This window comes from Tachyglossus aculeatus, chromosome 1, assembly GCF_015852505.1.
Source record: "Tachyglossus aculeatus isolate mTacAcu1 chromosome 1, mTacAcu1.pri, whole genome shotgun sequence".
Lineage (NCBI taxonomy): Eukaryota > Metazoa > Chordata > Mammalia > Monotremata > Tachyglossidae > Tachyglossus > Tachyglossus aculeatus.
Window position 1 is genome coordinate 311,031 of NC_052066.1, and position 17,268 is coordinate 328,298.

The window sequence follows — 17,268 nt, forward strand, 5'->3', positions numbered from 1 at the left end:
TGACGGATCAGGGCTGGGGCTGGACAGTGCTCTGCACATAGTAAGCGCTCAATAAATACGATTGATGATGATGATGATGAAGTGTCCCTGGAGTTGCGTGTCCAACCACGCTTGCACCTCGGTTCAGAGAGGAGGATCTTGGACGGCTGACGGATTAGGGCTGGGGCTGGACGGTGCTTTGCACATAGTAAGCGCTCAATAAATACGATTGATGATGATGATGATGAAGTGTCCCTGGAGTTGCGTGTCCAACCACGCTTGCACCTCGGATCAGAGAGGAGGGTCTTGGACGGCTGACGGATTAGGGCTGGGGCTGGACAGTGCTCTCTGCACATGGTAAGCGCTCAATAAATACGATTGATGATGATGATGACGACTGAGGCCGAGCCCCCGGGCCCAGGGAAGGCCAGTGTCCAGCGGGTTAACTGGCTTTGGGGCGGGGTCCCGCGGCCCTGGCCCGGCCCTGGCCCGGCCCGCCTCCCGCCCCCCGCCGCTTCTCCTCCCCGCTGGGCCCGGAGGCGGCCCCGGCTCGGCATGGCTCCGTCGGCCCCCAACGAGCCCCGGCAGACGCTCGTGCCCAGCGCGGGCCCGGGCCCCCCCGGGCCCCCGGCCCCCCCCGGGCCCCCGAGCCAGCCCACCCCGGTCAGCGCCGGCCCCCCCCCCCCGCCCGCCACCGGGGGCAGGGACGGCGGGGGCCACCGGGGGCAGGGACGGCGGGGGCCACCGGCCCGGGACGGGCACGGGCAGCGCAGCCCCGAGGGCACAGGGAACAGGGGCAGGGCTGGGAGGCGGGAGGTCGGGCGGCTCGCACCTCGGCCCCCCTGCCCCCATCCCAACCCCTTTGTTCCCACAGAAAATCTGGGGCACCACCTACCCGCTGAGCGTCATCTTCATCGTCGTGAACGAGTTCTGCGAACGCTTCTCCTACTATGGCATGAAAGGTCTCTGTCCTCACCCTCCGCTCCCCCCGACCCCTGGTCCCCTCCCCGTGGGCTGAGTCTCCCCTCACCCCCCCCCACCCCCGCCCACCGCCTCCCCCAACTCCTCTGATTCCTTGGGTCAGAAGCAGTGGTGTTGTCTAGGGGAAGGAACCCGGCGCCGGGAGTCAGAGGACCTGGTTCGAATCCCGCCTCTGACACTTGCCTGCTGTGGGACCTTGGACAAGTCACATCATTTATGTTGCCAGCTTGTACTTCCCAAGCGCTTAGTACAGTGCTCTGCACACAGTAAGCGCTCAATAAATACGATTGATTGATTGATTCTCTGGGCCTCAGTTTCTTTGCCTGTAAAATGGGGATTAAATAATAATAATAATAATGATGATAATAATAATAATAATGATAGCATTTATTAAGCACTTACTATGTGCAAAGCACTGTTCTAAGCGCTGGGGAGGTTACAAGGTGATCAGGTTGTCCCACGGGGGGCTCACAGTCTTTATCCCCATTTTACAGTTGAGGGAACTGAGGCCCAGAGAAGTTAAGTGACTTGCCCAAAGTCACACAGCCGACAAGTGGTGGAGTCGGGATTCGAACCCATGACCTCTGACTCCAAAGCCCATGCTCTTTCCACTGAGCATGCTGCTTCTGAGCATGCTGAGGCATGATGATGATGATGATGGGTTTTGTTAAGCGCTAACTATGTGCCAAGCACCATTCTAGGCACTGGCTGTTCTCCCTGTGAGCCTCATGTAGAACACGGAATATGTCTGATTGTTTCAACTCTAGTGCTTCATGCAATGCTCGGCATTAATATCAATCAATCAATCATATTTATTGAGTGTTACTGTGTGCAGAGCACTGTACTAAGCGCTTGGGAAGTACAAGTTATATAGTACAAGTACAAGTTGGTACATAGTAAGCCCTTTAAAATGCTATTATTATTACTATTGCTTTATTATGTGGGACTGGTTTCCAGGAAACCAGACCAGCAGCCCAGGGCCTGAGAGAAATCGGGCTCCAGGAAAATTGGGAAATCGGGAGTAAGGGTGGAAAATTTACTTGGGGGATGGGGGAGATGGAGGTGAGGAGAAAAGAGGAAAGAGGGGAGAGGGAGAGAGATTGTGCGGGTGTACATGGGTCAGGGAGGGGTCTGCTCAGGGCACGTGCCCTAGGGGAAGGAGGTGTGTGTGTCTCCTTGGGAGTGGAGTATACACAGGTCTTTGGCTGTGGCCATGGGTGGGGCCGGGGGCGTGGCTGGGGAAGCGAGGGTGCCAGAAACAAGACCCTTCTGGGAAGCAGGTGGCACTTTCACATTGCGAAAATGCTTCCATGTCAATATTGTCATCCTACCCTCAATCTATCATCCATCAGTGGTATTTATGGAGCATTTACTATGCGCAGAGCACTGGGCTAAGTATTTGGGAGAGGACACTATGACAGAGGTAGTGACAAGTTCCCTGTCCACGGGGAGCTTACAGTCTAGAGGGGCAGACAAGCGAGATGGGATCCCCCCCCCCCCCCCCCCATTGCACGGATGAGGAAATGGAGGCCCAGAGAGGTTCCGTGACCCAGCAGGCCGGGGTTCCGACCGTCCCCGGGGCCTCGGGCCGGGGGTTCCAGTGTCCATGGGGGCGCTGGTGACCCCCCGGTCTGGCCTCTCTCCTGCTGCAGCTGTGCTCACCCTGTACTTCCTCCACTTCTTGGGCTGGAGTGAGGATACGTCCACGGCCGTGTACCACGCCTTCAGCGGCCTCTGCTACTTCACTCCCATCCTCGGAGCCCTCCTGGCAGACTCCTGGTTGGGAAAGTTCAAGTAAGAAGGGGTCGCCCCATCTCCTGCCCCCGCCTGGGACCCCGGACCCGGCCAGGCCAGAGAGCTCAGGACCGGCTTTGACCCAAAGGGGCCTGGCTTGGGCTTCAGCCCCTCCCTGATCCCCACCCCTCCATGCCTGGACGTCCCCCTCCTAGTGAGCCCTGATCCCGACTTTGGCAGCCCAAAGCCTCTAGGCCCCCGAGGCTGCGGCAATTGCGGCCATTGGCCACCGTCTCTCAGTCTCCTCTTCCCTGCTGAAGTATCCCAGAACCCTGGTGCCTCAGCCTGTCTCCAAGGGATCTCTGGGCCCAGACTGAGAGGATGGGCCTCCCACTCCACCCCACCCCACTCCACCCCACCCCCCAGGGACCTGCCCCCTGACCAGGCCCCCTTTCCCACTCCCCAGCACAATCAGGATGGGAGCTTAGCAGTCCAGGGGCCTAGGGGTGGGGGCAGGGAGAGGGAGCAAAGGGTTCCATGTCTCTAGGGACCCTTCTCCCACTGTCCCCACCCCTAACACCTCAACTTTGACATTTGACTCAGAGTCTTCATCTCAACTTGGGGTGGGGAGGGAGGCTGGCTCTCAGCCCGGCTAACGTGGCCAGACATAGAGGTTTCTGGATTGACTCTCCAGCCTCTGGCCTGGACTCCCGCGCAGCTGACCGGGAGGGGATCACCAACAGGGGGCAGGGGGAGGGGAAGAGAGAAAACCCTTTCTCTTTCTCTCCCTCCTTATCTCTCTCTCCTTTCTCTCACCCTGACTCTCTTTCCTCTCCTTTCCACTCTCTCTCTCTCTCTCTCTCTCTCTCTCTCTCTCTCTCTCTCTCTCTCTGTCTCTCTCTCTGTCTCTCTCTCTCTCTCACACACACACACACACATACCACAGACAGACACAAAGACGTCCTCTTAGAACCTCTCAGCTGCGGTGCTCGAGGCCAGGGGCAGGTGGTCTCCAGGGCACTGCCCTCCACCCCCTTCATGTCCTCTACCCCCTCTGTCCCCTCTGCTCCTTCTGCCCCTGTCCCCGCCTCCCTTGTGTGGCTGACTGGCTGTCATCCATAGGACGATCATCTACCTGTCCGTGGTGTATGTGGCCGGGCATGTGGTCAAGGCCCTGGGCGCCGTGCCCCCCGTCGGTGGAGTCATGGTCCACACGTGAGTAAACTTCCCAACTCGAGCCCCCCATCCCCACACCCTGTGGTGCCTGTCCCTTCCACCTTGCGCCCAGCACCCCCAGTGCTGCCCTAGGGGTCCAGAGGCCAGAGACCTCCAGGCCTCACAGTTCATCAGTCAGTGGGATGTACTGAGCATCTGCAGCAGGCCGAGCACTGTGCTGAGTGTTTGGGTGGAACTTGCACCCAACTGCAGGAACTTCTAAGCTACTGGAGAGATCTACAGACAGACAGACTTAGGGATTTGGGTAGGGAGTAGGGAAGGGATCCTGGAGGGAGGATGTGGGATGTTGGGGGGTGGGGTGTGCTGGGACTGGAGCAAGGTGGGGCCTGGTGGGCCTGGGAAGGGAGGGAGCTCCAGGATGGGGAGGGCGGGGATGGGTCAGAAGCAGGGAAAAGGAGAAGGGAGGTTGAAGATGAGCATAGAGAGGGAGCTGTCCAGGGCGGGAGGGGGAAGGCCATCCATTAGTGGGGTGGGGAGAGCTGTGGAGAGCTTTCTCTTCTGTCCCTTGCCCTTCCTGGCACATTTCCTCCTTGTACACACAGTCCCTCTCTCCCCAGGTCAAACACCAACCACCTCATCTGAAATCACCCCCTCCTGTCTGACATCCTTTCCCCGTGTCTGACAACGGTGTCCCACATCTCACATCATTCCCCATCCACCCCATGGTGGTGGTATTCAGTCCAACAGTGTCTGGATGGGGGGATATCGCAGAGTGCGGGACCCCAAGCTCTGCCTGGCTCCCAGGTTCCCTCCATCCTGGCACTGTGCTCTTTCTGTTGAATAAGTCGGGGCCCAGATCCCCCCACCTCCCCGCAATGGCACATAATAATAATAATGGCATTTATAAAGTGCTTACTATATGCCAAGCACTGTTCTAAGTGCTGAGGTAGATACAAGGTCATCAGGTATCTGATGGGGTTCATATGGGGTCCATATCATATGGGGTTCACAGTCTCAATTCCCATTTTACAGATGAGGTAACTGAGGCACAGAGAAGTGAAGTGACTTGTCCAAAGTCACACATAGTAAGCGCTTAACAAATACCATTATTATAATTATTATTAACACTAGCAGGTCTGGATTAAGGGGTTCATTCATTCATTCATTCATTCATATTTATGGAACGCTTACTGTGTGCAGAGCACTGGACTGAGCGCTTGGGAGAGGACAGTTCAGCAACAGAGAGAGACAATCCCTGCCCAACAATGGGCTCACAGTCTAGAAGGTTCTTTATCAAAGCAGGGAGGCCTAGTGGAAAGAGCCTGGCCTCTGCCATCATCTGCCAGGTGACCTCGGGCAAGTCACGTCACTTCTCCGGGCCTCAGTTCCCTCCTCTGGAAAATGGGGGTGAAGACCAGGAGCCCCACATGGGATGGGGCCTGTGTCCCAACTGATTAGCTTGCATCCACCCCAGCGCTTAGTATGGTGTCGGCTCATAGTAAGCGCTCAACAACCCCCCCCCCCCCCCGCCCCAAAATATACGACGATGAAAGAGGGAACACAAAAGAGTCCAGTAAAGTTAATAGACGTGATCCCTGACCTCTAGGAGCTGACAGTCTCTCAATCCATCGGTAGGATTTAGGGAGCACTAATGGTGACCAGAGCACTGTACTGAGTGCAAGAGAGCATCCAGGGGAGTTAGAAGAAATGATCTCCTGTCCTCAGGAAGATTATTGCCCAGAAGGGGAAGGCAGGCATTAAGAAAGATGATGGGGAGGAGAAAGAACAAGAAGGGAAAGGTGGGTTGAATGTGGACAAGCAAATGATTAAAGAGAGGCTACGTCTAAGTTTGGTGGTTTTGGGGGGTAATAATAATAATAATGGTGGCATTTGTTAAGCACTTACTAAGTGTAAAGCACTGTCAATGCTGAGTTTGGGGGTGTTATCAGCTTGAGGAGGAGATAAAATATCCTTCCAGAGAAGTTATGATTTCTCCCAGGCTTTGAAGACTGTGAACTCTTTGCGGGCAGGGATTGCATTTTTTTTTCTTTTGGCTTTGATAAAGGCTTATTACATGTCAGGCACTGTCCTAAGCACTGGAGAAGATCTAGGCAAATCAGGTTGGACAGAGTCCCTGTCCCACACAGGGCTCACAGTCTTAAAACCCCATTTTTCAGATGAGGCAACTGAGGCTCAGAGAAGTAAAGGGACATGCCCAAGGTCACACACAGGAGACAAATGATGGACCCAGGATTAGAACCCAAGTGTACCAACTCTGTTGTATTGTCCTCTCCCAAGTGCTCAGTCCAGGCTCTGCACCCGGTAAGCGCTCAGTAAATGCCATTGATTGATCGAAGGAGGTTTTGGGGGTTTTATTTTAATGGTATTTAAGTGCTCACTATGTTCCAGGCATTTTTCTAATCACTGGGAGAGACACCATTTAAGCAGGTTGGACACAGTCCCTGTCCCACGTGGGGCTCTCAGTCTCAGTCCCCATTTACCAGATGAGGGAACTGAGGTCCAGAGAAGTGATGTGACTCACCCAGGGTCACACAGCAGACATGGCAGAGCCAGGATGAGAACACACATCCTTCTGATTCCCAGGCCCAGGTTCTATCCACTAGGCCATGTTGCTCCTCAGGCCTGCGAGTCCCTGGCTGGAGGCCGGGATAGGGCGATGGGAGAGGCGGGAACTAGGTCCCATATGAGAAGGGTTTGGTGCTCTGATCCCATTAAAGATGGGAAATACGGGTATTCCCACTTGGTCTGCTCAATTCTCAGGCCCAGAGAGTCTATTTACACTGCTCGCCTTCCCTAAATGACTCTGATTTGGTCGACTGAGATCAAGCTCAACTCCGCTACCGTAATTAGATTGTTTACCTTGGGAGCCCAGAGAATTTACCAGCCACCAGAGAGTTTCTGTAGCCAGAAACCTTCCCGTCAGCAAAACGGCGAGGTTTAATTTTTATTTGCATCTCTACACCTGAGCGACGTGATTGCGGTACGTTGAGTTTTCAAGAAAAACAACCCCCGGCAACAGAACGTTCAATGCCGAGGGGTCTTTTCTAGTCTGTAAGTCCCCCCTCTAGCCCGTGGGCATTGTTGGGCTGCTAGCCCTGTTGTATTGGACACTCCCAAGCGCTCAGTACAGTGCTGTGCCTACAGTACAAGTTCAAATACCATCGATTGGTTGATTGATCCTGTCGTGAGAACATTATCTCTCATTATATTTGTCTGTAAACTCGTTGTGGGCAGGGAACATGTCTTCCCACTCTGTTGTGTTGGACTCTCCCAAGCACTCAGTATAGCGCTCTGCACCCAATAAGCACTCAGCAAATACGATTGAATGAATGAATAAAAATGAACAATTGAAAAAAAATGAATCCGTCAAGCACGGTTCTAAGCGCTGGGGAAAATTAAAATTTGTCAGGCTGGACACAGGGCTCACAGTCTGACGGAGAGCAGGCATTGAATCCCCATTTTGCAGTTAAGGAAAGCGAGGCCCAGAAAAGTGAAATAATCTGACCAATATCATGCAGGAGGCAGGCAACCAAGCCGGGATTAGAACCCAGATCCTCTGGTCCCCAGGCCCAGGCTTTATCTACCAAGCCATGCTGCTCTTCACTTTTTGGTCATTTTTTCATAGGGGAGATATAAAATAAGTTATGGGTCATTTCCACCACCCAACCTACAAGATGTAATTCCTCTGTATTTATTGATTTTTTTAACAAGGCATTCATTCATTGTCGTATTTATTAAGTGCTTACTGTGTGCAGAGCACTGTACTGAGCACATGGAAAGTACAAATCGGCAACATATAGAGGTATTTGTTAAGCACTTACTATGTGCCGGGCCCTGTACTAAGCGCTGGGTTAGATCCAAACTAATCGGGTTGGACACAGCCTGTGTCCCCCATGAGGATCACAGCCTCAATCCCCATTTTACAGATGAGGGCACTGAGGCCCGGAGAAGCGAAGTGACTGGTCCCAGGTCACACAACGGGCAAGCGGCAGAGCCGGAATTAGAACCCGGCTCCTCCGCCTCCCAGACCTGGGCTCTATCCGGTGGACCAGTGGACTGCACTTAGTACAGTGCTGTGCACATAGTAAGCGCTCAATAAATACGATTGATGATATTGATGATGATGATGACCACACTGCCTAGTATGAGTATTATTAGTATTCAACTCTCTGTTGAGTACTAATAATATTATTCCCTCTTAGATTGTGAACTCTGTGCTGGATGGGAATCGTGTCTGACCCAATTCAGTCGCATCTGCCCCAGAGCTTAGACCTTGGGGCTTCTAATCCCAGCTCCGCCACTTGTCTGCTGTGTGACCTTGGACCAGTCACATCCCGACAGCCCAGAATCCTCCGGGGCAGCGGGCCCTCTGGGCTGTTTGCCCTTCCCAGCCCCCTCCTCAGACGGGATTCCCGCTTCGTCCCTCTGCGATCATTCAGGCCTTCCCCAGCGCTTGTGTATATTTGTACCCATTTATTACTCTATTTTATTAATGATGTGTACATAGCCCTAATTCTATTTATTCTGACGGTATTGACACCTGTCTACTTGTTTAGTTTTGTTGTCTGCCTCCCCACTTCTAGACTGTGAGCCCGTTGTCGGGTAGGGACCGTCTCTATATCTTGCCGACTTGTACTTCCCAAGTGCTTAGTACAGTGCTCTGCACCCAGTAAGCCCTCAATAAATACGATTGATTGAATGAATGAATGAATGAATGAATGTGCTAAGCCCTGGGAGTGGGGTGAGGGGCATTCGCCCAAGGTTCCCGCCAAACCTTGTGCTGGTCAGCTTCCAGCCTTGCCTCACCAAGAGTCCACGGGCACACAGCACCCTCGTCTCTCCCTTCAGGCTCCTCTCCATGGCCGGTCTCATCCTCATTGCCTTGGGCACCGGTGGCATCAAACCGTGTGTGGCAGCTTTCGGGGGAGACCAGTTCGAGGAAGAGCACGTAAGAGATGTCTGGTCCCTTCCCCAGTCAACCAACGTCTAGTGTGTGCAGAGCACTGGACTGAGCCTTTCTCTGCCCATGAGGAGCTTACAATCTACAGTGTGTGTGTGTGTGCGTGTGTGTGTCTGTATGTATGTGTCAGTCAGTTAATTGTATTTATTGAGTGCTCACTGTGTGCAGAGGGCTGTACTAAGTGCTTGGGAGAGTACAACATAATATAACAGACACATTCCCTGCCCACAATAAGCTTACAGTCTAGATATGGGGACAGACATTAAAATAAATAAATTACAGATATGGACATAGGTGCCAAGGGTCCTGGTTCTCCTCTTATCTCTCTGGCCATTCATTCTCAGTCTCCTTTGCAGGCTTCTCCTCCCCCTCCTACCCCCTTACTGTAGGGGTTCCTCAAGGGTCAGTTCTTGGTCCCCTTCTGTTCTCTATCTAAACTCACTCCCTTGGTAAACTCATTCGGTCCCACGGCTTCAACTATCATCTCTAAGCTGATGACACCCAAATCTACATCTCCACCCCTGCTCTCTCTCCCTCCCTCCAGGCTCGTATCTTCTCCTGCCTTCAGGACATCTCCATCTGGGTGTCAGCCCGCCATCTAAAACTCAGTATGGCCAAGACTGAGCTCTTTTTCTTTCCTCCCAAACCCTGTCCTCTCTCTGACTTTTCCATCACTGTAGACAGCACTACCATCCTTCCCATCTCACAAGCCCACAACCTTGGTGTCATCCTCGACTCCACTCTCTCGTTCACCCCATACATCCAATCTGTCAACAAAACTTGCCCGTCTCACCTCCATAGCATTGCCAAGATCTGCTTTTCCTTTCCATCCAAACCGCTACCTTGCTGGTTCAATATCTCATCCTATCTCGGACTGGATTACTGCATCAGCCTCCTCTCTGATTTCCCATCCTCCTGTCTCTCCCCACTTCAGCCTATACTTCACTCTGCCACCCGGATTATCTCTGTACAGAAATGCTCTGGGCATGTCACTCCCCTCCTCAAAAATATCCAGTGGTTGCCTGTCCACTTACGAATCAAGCAAAAACTCCTCACTCTCGGCTTCAAGGCACTTCATCACCTCGTCCCCTTCTATTTCACCTCCCTTCTCTCCTTCTACAACCCAGTCTGCACCCTCTGCTCCTCTGCCGCTAACCTCTTCACTATGCCTTGTTCTTGCCTGTCCTGCCATCGGCCCCTGGCCCACATCCTACCCCTGGCCTGGAATGCCTTCCCTCCAAACCTCTGCCAAACTAACTCTCTTCCTCCCTTCAAAGCCCTACTGAGGCCTTCCCAGACTGAACCCCCTTTTTCCTCTCCTCCTCCCCATCTCCCCTGCTCTACCTCCTTCCCCTCCCCACACCACTTGTATATATTTGTACAGATTTATTACTCTATTTATTTTAGTTGTACATATTTACTATTCTGTTTTGTTAATGATGTGCATATAGCTGTAATTCTATTTATTCTGACGGTTTTGACACCTGTCTACATGTTTTGTTTTGTTGTCTGTCTCCCCCTTCTAGACTTTGAGCCTGTTGTTGGGTAGGGTCCATCTCTATATCCTGCCAACTTCCAAAGCGCTTAGTACGGTGCTCTGCACACAGTAAGCGCTCAATAAATACGATTGAATGAATGAATGAATGAATCAATCGTATTTATTGAGCGCTTACTGTGTGCAGAGCACTGTACTAAGCACTTGGGAAGTACAAGTTGGCAACATATAGAGACAGTCCCTACCCAACAGTGGGCTCACAGTCTAAAAGAATGAACGGGGATGAATTAAAGGGAGCAAGTCAAGGCGATGCAGAAGGGAGTGGAAGAAGAGGGAATACCTCTTGGAGGAGATGTACCTTCAATAAGGCTTTGAAGTGGGGGAGAGTAATTGTCGGTCAGAGATGAGGAAGGACGGTGTTCCAGGCCAGAGGCCCGGCGTGGGCGAGAGGTCAGTGATGAGATACACGAGATCGGGATAGAGTGAGGTTAGCATTACAGGGTTGAAGTGTGCGGGCTGGGCTGTGTTGAAATAGGAGAGAGAGTAGCAGAGAGGTGTACCGACCACTAGTTCATCCCATCCAAGGTCACGCTGACATCAAACCTTAGAACCATTGTGCCCCCAAGTAGCCTCCAAACCAATAAAGCATCCAAATGCTCGGCCCCTAGAAGAGGAAACCCAGGCCAAAGGCCTCAACATGCACAGGGCACAGACCCCTCTCTGTGACACTGGGTTCCAGGCAGCTGTAACTACCCTGGGCACAGCCAAGATGGGGAATAGTCCATCAGAGCAGTGTACCAAGTGCCTTGGAGAGTACACGCTAATAGAGTGGGTAGACGCTATTTATTAAGCTCTTACTGTATTCAGAGCATTGTACTAAGCGCTGGAAAGGAGAGAAGGTGCCCGGACTTGTTCATTGCAAATGACTTAGATAAAAGGCCTCTCTGCTGCTAAACCCTGATTGCACCAGCAGGGCCTTCCCGTGCAGGCAGGAGCAAACGAGACTTTCAGAACATTGCAACTAGCAATTCAAGCCAGGGATCAGGGCTGCAGGGGTGGGAAGGCCAAAGCAGGAGTGATCCAGGACCCTGCAGACTGCCGCGAAATCAAGATTTACAGGTCGCTAAAGTTGCTGTGTGGTCCCAGCGAAGCTGGCTCCAGCCTCATCACAGACACAAGGACAACAGTCTCTCGACATTCTCCTCAACACACCTTCTCCGACGGAAGCTGAGTCCCTGAAAAATGCACACCTTCCAACGTGCAGAGATGCACCGCGTTTCCCAACTTCCGAGGATATCACCGCAGCAGTCAGAGCCAACGAAGCCGGCTAATATCCCTAACCCACTCAGCTCCACAAACCCGGAGAGGATACGGGATGTCACTGCAGCAGTCAGAGCCGTCGAAACCGGCCAAGCTCCCGAACTTTCTCAGTTCCACAGACCTGGAGCAGACTCCCTGCTTAAGCACTTCTACCCAGCGCATGGACCTCTTCCTTCCTTCCTTCCTTCCTCCCTCAACTTAGGACCACTGATGTCAACATCATCACCATCTTCCAATCAGAGGGTTACCATTGTCAAGGCTTCCCATGAAGGGCATCGTCACCTGTTCTAATCCTGGCTCTGCCAACTTGTCTGCCGGGTGACCTTGGGCAAAGCACTTCAATTCTCTGTGCCTCAGTTCCCTCATGGGCAAAATGGGGATTCAATACCTGTTCCCCCTCCTATTTAGATTGTGAGCTCCACGAGGGACCTGATTATCTTGTATCTGCCCCAGCGCTTAGTACAGTGCTAGGCACATAGTGAGTGCTTAATAAATACCACAATTATTATTATCATCATTATTATCTGAAGACTCCCTGGATCACAGTGTTGCTATAGCAGAAGTGATGTTTGTGGTATTTCAGATGCAGGAAAAGTGCAGCAAACAGTACCAAAGTGGAATTTTTCTCAGACTTATCGAAGCACGTCACACCATCCCCAGATCTGCCTTCTGGAAACGAGCTAAATCTGGCTGCCCTGAATGGTTCATTGAGAGTCTGAGGTAGCTTCAGGGTGGCAAGGCTGGCCGGGCTGGAGCCGAGGGCGCCCTGCCTCATCTGCTCCCTGTCGCTGACATACGGCATGCAGGAGGGACGTGGAGCGGGGACTTTGAGAAGGCCCGGTCCTGTCCCATTGTTCTCTGTGGCCTGGCTGGGGGACGCCAAAAGAAAGCTGAGGACAGGGGTGACAATGTGCTTCCTTCCACTTCCCTAGGAAAATTCCATCTCTTCAGACTCTGAGCATTGTCCCAAGTCCTGGAAATGGCCATTCAGGAATTTTTTTGTTGCATTAAGTGTTTACTTTGTGCCAGACACTGTACTAAGTGCTAGGGTAGATACAAGACAATTGGGTTGGACCCAGGCCCACAGAAAGCTCATAGTCCTAGTCCCCATATTAGAGATGAAATACTCCCAGAGAAGTTAAGTGACTCACCCAAGGTCTCATAGCAGGCAAGTTGTGGAACCAGGATTAGAACCCAGGTCCTCTAACTCACAGGCCCAGGCTTTTTCCACTAGGCCATTCACTACTTCAGCCAGGGGCTCCAGGCTCATGCTAAGTCTAAAGAAAACTGAAGTGGTGTATCATCCTGCACCAGGGAAACCAAACACAACAAAGAATCCTTATTTACAATGCAAAGCTAAAAACTGGGACAGAATTCCACTACTTAGGCCATGGGTTCAAATCCCAGCTCCGCCGCTTGTCAGCTGTGTGACTTCGGGCAAGTCACTTAACTTCTCTTTGCCTCAGTTACCTCATCTGTAAAATGGGGATTACGACTGTGAGTTCCTCATGGGACAACCTGATCACCTTGCATCCTCCCCAGTGCTTAGAATAGTGCTACGCACATAGTAAGCGCTTAACAAATACCAAAATTATTATTATTATTACTTAGGCAGCCCACTGACCAATGATGTATCACAGGACGAGGACCGACTCAAGAAGGCCTGAACATTGTTTGAGGGACTATCAGAGTGTGGCATCAGTATCTTGTCACGCTCCAGGCCAAATAAAATGCCTCCAGAGCTCTAGCTGTAGCTATCCAAACTTCTTGACTGCTGAGAGACCTGGGCCTCACACCTGCACCACATCCGGCTCCTTAAGCAATTCCACCGGCTTTGCTTACAGGCCAGACTCCATATCAAATGGCAGAACGAGATGATGAACAATGAAGTTCTGGAATGTAGTCAGTCTTCCAACATGGAAGCTCTGCTCACCTTAACACAGCTACTTTGGGTGGGGAGACGTGAGGAGAATGAGAGACAGCAGAAGATCCACACAGCTGCTGGCTGGAGAGCTGAAAAAGAGAAACAGGAAGCCGGGAGGGCAGAAACCGTGTTTTAAGGACACGGTGTAACAAAGCCTCGGACAAGGCCGCATCCCATCTGAAAACCGGGAGACCACGGCTGAGGACGGACAGAACTGGCGCCCTGCCATCAGGAAGGGAGTGGCTCTTTCTGTGCAGAGATTTCGTAAGGAACAAGAGACAAGGAGGAAAAAGAGAAAACAGCATCAGGCACTGCAAACATCAAACCTGACAATATAACAAGGGACAGCTGGTGTGTGCGCAGTGTGGCTTGGGATTGTAGGCAGGGAATGTATCTGTTATATAATTATATTGTACTCTCCCAAGTGCTTAGTACAGTGCTCTGCACACAGTAAGCACTCAATAATTATGATTGACTGACTGACTGACTTTTGCAGTCATAGATGGACTCAAAGTCGAATTTCTCCGTCGAGGTGTATTCTTGGACTACATACTACGTGTGTGTGTGTGCGTATTGTGTGTGTGTAGGCACACACATGTGCCTGTATGAGTGGGTGTGGGAAGGCTTGTGTGTGTGCGCAAGCCTGCTGTCTGACACACTGTGGTTTCAGGTGAAGCAAAGGAGGCGCTTTTTCTCGGTGTTCTACCTCGCCATTAATGCCGGAAGCTTACTTTCCACTTTTGTCACACCCATGTTGAGAGGTGAGGGGGCCCAGGGGGCTGTAGTTGTAGGGAGGGGGAGAAGGGGGGCATCCTGGGACTGGGCTCAAACCCGGGCCCTGCAGCCTGCCACCCCATCCCGGGCACCAGGTATCCTCTGCCCGGTTGCCAGACCCGGCAATGCTGAGGCTTCCTGCTGGTCCTCCAGGGCTGCTCTGCCTTGGGGATGGGGATGGGGGCAGATCAGCTGACCCTTCTCCATTCTCCACTCCGTGCAGGAGATGTGCGGTGCTTTGGGGGAGATTGCTACGCCCTGGCCTTTGGCGTCCCAGGAGCCCTCATGGTGGTGGCCCTAGGTAGGAGGGGCAGTGGGAGGGGGGGAACTGCCTCAACCCTGCCCTAGCCCGGACAGGGACGATCCTTTCCCTTCACCCCCTGCCAGTGGCCCGGCTTCCAGTCACTGTGCCCTCTCCCTACAACCACACATGGCTGGGGGTTGCAGAGGGGTGATCTATGATGCAGGGAGGCCGAGGCTGGGCTGGGCCCTGGGGGTTGGGGGCTGGAGCTTGGGGTCGGGCAGGGCCTGGGGTGGGACTGGGCTGGGAACTGGAGGCTGGGGTTGGGTGGGATTGGTCTGGGCTGGGGACCAGGGGCTGGGGCGGGGCTGGGCCAGGCTGGGCTTCGACTAGCTGGGGTGGGAAGGACTGGTGACTGGTGGAACTGAGGAGGCCAGGAGAGACTAGAGCCTAGAATAGTTGCAGGGAGAAGGAGAGGGGGCAGTGTTTCTCTCAGGCAGGGGGATGGACAGCTTGCCTTTTCCCTAAAGTTCCTGAAACCAGGATGAGACTCTACTGTTTGCTTGGGCCCTTTCCCCTCCCAACCTGCTCCTTGGGTGTGGGGGAAGGGATGCCCAGCCCAAGGCTGAGACAGGAGTGGAGGGTGGGGGTTCTGGCTCAACTGTTGGACCGTAGCATGGTGGGAATTGGAGCTGCCTGGCCGCCTGGGGCACTGGCCTCGCTCACCAGACCTTCAGCATGGCACCAATCCAGCTGTGAGCACTGTAAACTCCCTGCGGGTACTGGAGTCCAGACTGAACACCTCACGAGAAAGTGTAAGAGAGTTAGGGAACACAGAGCCCTTCCCACCACACACCTCAAAAGAACCTACAGTCTAGCTTACCATGAAGAGTTGGACATCGAATAAGTTACAAAGGGGAGGAAGAAGAGCTTGAATTGTGGAATCTGGAAATTGATAGATACAAAAGTGCAGCAAAACGTAGTGACTGCACAAGTGCTGCATAATTATAGGGAAGTTATGACTGGGGGAAAGGAGCTGCTTGGGTGGTTCCATCAGGGAAGCCCTTCCGGAAGAGGTGGGCTTCCAGGAGGCTGTGAGTAGGTGTGCAACGGTGTGTGCACTTGCAGTTGTGTTCATCGCCGGCAGTGGGATGTACCAACGGGCCCCCCCCAAGGGGAACGTCCTTGTGAACGTCTGGAGGTGTGTCCAGGTGAGCTGGTCCCTCTCTCGCTCCTGGGAGGTCGGGGACACGTCCAGTGTTGGACACAGGGCGGGACCCTCGCTGAACTCCACTCCAGCCCCCCCGGATCACATGGCCCTCTGGGCCTTTGCGCATTCGTAGAATGGGCTCCCAGCGGTTTCCTGTGGTCCTCTGGGCCCTCAGGGAGTGGGAGATGTGGGCCACGCTGGCCCTGCGACCCCACCACCCCACCAAGTGGCACAGCGGGCCTGGGCAGTTGGACGGGCAGGGGTGCAGACTTGAACCTGGACTCTCCTCAGGCCTGGGCAGCCGATCTCAGAGGAGGACTCGGTGGCCCCCTGGGGCCATTGCAGTCAAGTCTGGGGTCTTGGGGGAGGGCCGGGGGCCGGAGGTAAAGGTCCAGCCCCAGCCCTCCGGGGTCAGGGACTATTCTTCACCCCTGAGGAGATGGACCCTGGTCTAGAGGGTCGGAGCCGTAGAGACTAGAGTGGGTGGGAATCGGGTTTCCAATGAGGTGGAGGGAGATGGTCTTGGGGGCCGAGCCCCTCTGCCCCCCTGTCCCGACGACTCTGCCCTGTCCTCCAGTTTGCTCTCAGCAACCGGCTGAGGAATCGTTCCAGCCACATTCCCAAGAGAGAACACTGGCTGGACTGGGCAACTGAGAAGTATCCAGTAAGTCAACAGCGAGGAGCCTGGGCGGTGTGGGTGGGGGAAGGTGGGAGGTGTGTAAGAGGCATCTTACCTCCCTCCCTCCCTTCCAGGTCCCCGGGGACATTTTCTTCCCCCTGGGACAGAGCAGGGCTGGAAGGGAGGGATCCAGGCCCTGAAGACCCTCTGCCCCCTCCACTCCCGGCTCCCTCCCTGCCCAGAGAGACAGAGGTCACGGGGCTGAGAGCTCCCCAGGAAAGAAAGTCCCCTACCCCCCGCCCCGGTGTCCCTGAGTTCTGCAGGGTGGGAAGTTCTTCCCCCAGAGTCCCACCTAGGTCCCTCCAGCTGCAGTTTCCTCCACCCTACTCTGGGGGTTTCCCGATGCTGCAGTTCAGACAGTCCCTCCTCCCCGCACAGAAGCAGCTGATCATGGAGGTGAAGGCGCTGACACGGATGCTGGTCCTCTATATCCCGCTGCCCATGTTCTGGGCTCTGTTTGACCAGCAGGTGAGAAAGCCACCCTTCGGGCCCCGAAGGCCCGACCACAAACCCCCCTTCCCCTCCCCTACCGAGACACCACAGCCCTCAAACGGCTCTCCTTCCCTAGGGCTCCCGCTGGACGCTGCAGGCTACCAGGATGGATGGCAACGTGGTCAGTGGATAAGACTCAGGGGCTTTGCGCGGGGGGAGACTCGAGGGCTGTGGTGGGAGTGGGGAACCAGGCTGCCTGAGGGGGTTGGGCGGAGACTCAGAGTGCTGCTGAGAGATTTTCCCGAATGGACTTTAGACCATAGACCAGGCTCAAAAGATTCC

The 17,268-nt window shown here is 53.8% G+C and overlaps 1 protein-coding gene across 1 annotated transcript in view; it reads left to right on the top strand.

Moving 5' to 3' along the window:
* Nucleotides 1-534: 534 nt before the first annotated feature.
* Nucleotides 535-17,268, top strand: part of SLC15A2 (solute carrier family 15 member 2) — a 31,006-nt gene continuing 14,272 nt past the window's right edge. The window contains exons 1-11 of the mRNA XM_038752953.1: nucleotides 535-642; nucleotides 854-941; nucleotides 2,613-2,754; nucleotides 3,817-3,909; nucleotides 8,740-8,839; nucleotides 14,261-14,351; nucleotides 14,588-14,665; nucleotides 15,734-15,816; nucleotides 16,393-16,479; nucleotides 16,873-16,962; nucleotides 17,063-17,107. Coding sequence (XP_038608881.1) covers nucleotides 535-642; nucleotides 854-941; nucleotides 2,613-2,754; nucleotides 3,817-3,909; nucleotides 8,740-8,839; nucleotides 14,261-14,351; nucleotides 14,588-14,665; nucleotides 15,734-15,816; nucleotides 16,393-16,479; nucleotides 16,873-16,962; nucleotides 17,063-17,107 — 1,005 coding nt within the window. The remainder of the gene's footprint in view (nucleotides 643-853; nucleotides 942-2,612; nucleotides 2,755-3,816; nucleotides 3,910-8,739; nucleotides 8,840-14,260; nucleotides 14,352-14,587; nucleotides 14,666-15,733; nucleotides 15,817-16,392; nucleotides 16,480-16,872; nucleotides 16,963-17,062; nucleotides 17,108-17,268) is intronic.